The following is a 3,123-nucleotide window of genomic DNA, read 5'->3' as shown; positions in this document are numbered from 1 at the left end:
TCTAGCATTATTATGTCTGTTGTAACTTGTAAGCATCTCAATAATTGGATGCAACATAATTAATTCTATACTCCATGGTTTCCACTGTACACAACATAACTCCCTAAGTCTCTATGCAGATTATACATCTAATTAACCCCTCATCCTACTATTTGCATCAACAGAAAAATGAAATATTAAAACAAATGACGTGGAACAAGCTTGCTATCGAAGAAAGGAAGAAAAATGGGTAGTAATGCTGCCCGGATCTTCAACATCATGCAAAATAAAAGAAATATGATTCTGCAAATCATCGGGTGAGAACGCTATAACCGAATCCGACCCGACCCGATTCGTCTCGTAGAAATCCCGGTACTTAGGCACCAGCTTCGAAACAACCGATTTCTGGATATCATCCCGCAGTTTCAGGTCAGGTGCGATCCACGTGGACTGCATCTGGCACGCTTCCTGGAACGCCATATTGAAGATATGGAACTTGGCGGAAGCTTCCGCCGGTTGCATCGCCGCTTTTGGATTCTCCGGCAGAGACATCTCCACCATACTCCACGCCATGTTCACGTACTTGGATGCGTATTCCTTCACCTTTTGATCGTGACTCGCGAGCCAATCGTCGCCCAGGATGGAACCTAGTTTCGTGTTCCGCGCCTTTGTGACCACGTATTGCATGTTGTTCGCAAGAAACAGGTAACCCAGCGCCACGTTCTTGTAGAGCTCTGCTTTTCCGTCGATCTTGCAGAGCAGCAGAAGAATCTCCCACGCCAGCCGCTCCGCCAGCTCCGGAGGCGCTGGAGTTTTCGCCGGGAGCTTCGGTGTCCGGAAGTAGGACTCCGGCATGGGAGTCTTTGGCGAATCGATGAGTATGTTGGTGAGCGCGTCGCTGTAATCGGCTAGGAATGAGATGTAGTTCATGACGTAGCGAGTGAGCGGGTGGATCCTGCCGCTGGGGACCGGCGTCTTTGATGACTCCTTAGTAATCGCCGATTCGAAGGCCGATAACGTTGCTCTAACGGCCTCGCCGATTTTCATATGTGAAACTCCGACTTGTAACCTTACGCTTGAGGTTGATTCGTATGAGAATATGTCCTTGATTTTAGGCCAATTTTGAGAGAGTGCTTCGTAGAGATCGAGTAGTCGGAACATTTTCTCCGGCGTTTTCTCGCACTTTGCTATGATTTCAGGGAACAGAAACAACATTTCGGCACCGTCTTTGCAAATCTCCGCGAAGCAGGACTCGACTACGGTCGTGTTCTCCGATGAGGGAAAGATTTGGTTAATGAGACTCCTCTCAACGGGAAACAGAGCTCCGACGGCGAATTTGACGGCGTTGAGCCAGGTCTTGATCTTAAAATCGAACATCTCCCACTGCATCTTCTTCATCTTAGAGAGCCTAGGCTTTTCCACTCCGAGATTCTGCAGTGCCTCAGTGACATTGGACTTTCTGACCTTGGAGTAAATCTGGACGCACTCTTTGCCATATCCAGCGAAGAACATACACTCCACGATTGCCTTCAAATCCTCCTTGGCAGCAGCATGGCGAATATTATCATCGTCAACATGGTCCCTAATCTCAGCCGATACACGATATAACTCTCTCTCGAGCCTGTTCATGGCGACTTGCATCAGGGAACAAGCCTCGACGAGCTGGTCCGAGGAGGAATCCAGTGTGAGGAGGTGTTGCATAGCGGAATGTAGATTTGAAACGGCGTTAAGGTACCGTTTGGCTTCTTGGCGCGTGTTAGTGAAGAGAGGAGTTGAGTCTTTGTTTTCGCTGCCGTTGGGAAGTGGGTCCCATTTTGCTATGATGGAGCGAGCGTTTTCCATACTTAACGATGTTTCCCAGTTAGAACCCTCCTGGTGGTTAACGATGAGCAATCCCTTTCTAAGAACCATTTTTTTTGTTTTCAAGAGACGACGAAAAAATAGGATTCTCAATTAATTAATTGTTTTTGTGTTTACAGGGAACATAACTCAATTTGGTTTTGGAGAGGGTGTGAGACTGAGAGGAGGGGGTATTTATAGAGGAAAAGTGAAATGGACTAAATCCGTTGGGGGTAGGTGTAGGCTGTGGCTTGTAAAGAAATGAAAGCGACTCGCAAACGCGGTAAATACTATAATCTGACAACGACGGAGAGAGTGGAGTTAAAGAGTTCAGCTAAGTATCTCATTAATCACAGCTCATGTCTAATTTGGGTAGGAATAGTTTGGTTCATTCTAATTATCGTGTTATAAGTTATAACTGCTCTATTTTATTTGGGAATTTCTGAAACGGCTGTCCAAACAACGCGCAATTTTAACACTACTTATGCTAAAATTACCTACTTTTTTATTCTTGACAGCAAATGTATGGCAAGCAACAAGCCTTTGCTTTTACCCAAGGCATAAAGGAAAGTAACAAAACAAGCATATTGTTTATCATAAATTTGCAAAAGCAGTGTGCTGAAAATTAATTCTTGTTACTGAGAATGGAAATTTTAATGTAAGTCCTTTTTTGGTAGCGAGATAAAGATATTTTAAATTATTTCAGGATTTAAACAAAATATATCGATTATACTACGTGTTTCGTTCTGGAGAATGGCTTCCGAATTATAGCTCGTCTGCGGGCAGGCTGGGCAGTTCTTTTATAACTCGGAAATTGCTCCTCGGAACTGGGGTGAGACTGGCGTGGAACCTGAAAAAAGGACTCCGACGCTCAAGTCAGTAATATTCCTGAATAAAAGAGAATACTTTAAAAGAGAGCAGTAAAAAATGTGTTTTGTGAATTGTAGTGTTCTTCTTAAGCATTCAGAAGAAGAAAATCGTGTCCCTGAGTGGGGTTAGGTGATGACTTATATAGATGAGAGAGCTTAGTCATTTTACCGTTACTCTGAGATTACTAATGGGTCTGTTAGGGATATTATCTGTTTGGTCCCAAAATCTCGGTAAGTTGGGAAGATTCCCTGGAACTCAGTTAGTTGAGAAGTTTCGGCTATTACGTTTTCTGTTTTTGATAAGCTCGGTCAAAGCTCTTGAAGCTGAGTATTTCGGTATGGATCACAGCCCCCAAGCTTGTCCTGTTAACAAAAACAGGTTGAGCTTATTTATTTTTCGGCTTCTGGAGCTTTGTATTAGGAGACCTGTGATGGA

At 44.1% G+C, this 3,123-nt stretch overlaps 1 protein-coding gene across 1 annotated transcript; it reads right to left on the bottom strand.

Moving 5' to 3' along the window:
• On the bottom strand, window positions 205-1,890 carry LOC107614545 (exocyst complex component EXO70A1). Its single transcript, XM_016316737.2, has one exon. The coding sequence runs from the start codon at window positions 1,888-1,890 to the stop codon at window positions 205-207; it is 1,686 nt and encodes a 561-aa protein (XP_016172223.1).

Source organism: Arachis ipaensis, chromosome B08 (assembly GCF_000816755.2).
Source record: "Arachis ipaensis cultivar K30076 chromosome B08, Araip1.1, whole genome shotgun sequence".
NCBI lineage: Eukaryota > Viridiplantae > Streptophyta > Magnoliopsida > Fabales > Fabaceae > Arachis > Arachis ipaensis.
The sequence above is the reverse complement of the archived record's forward strand: the minus strand, read 5'-3'. Positions and strand labels throughout refer to the sequence as shown.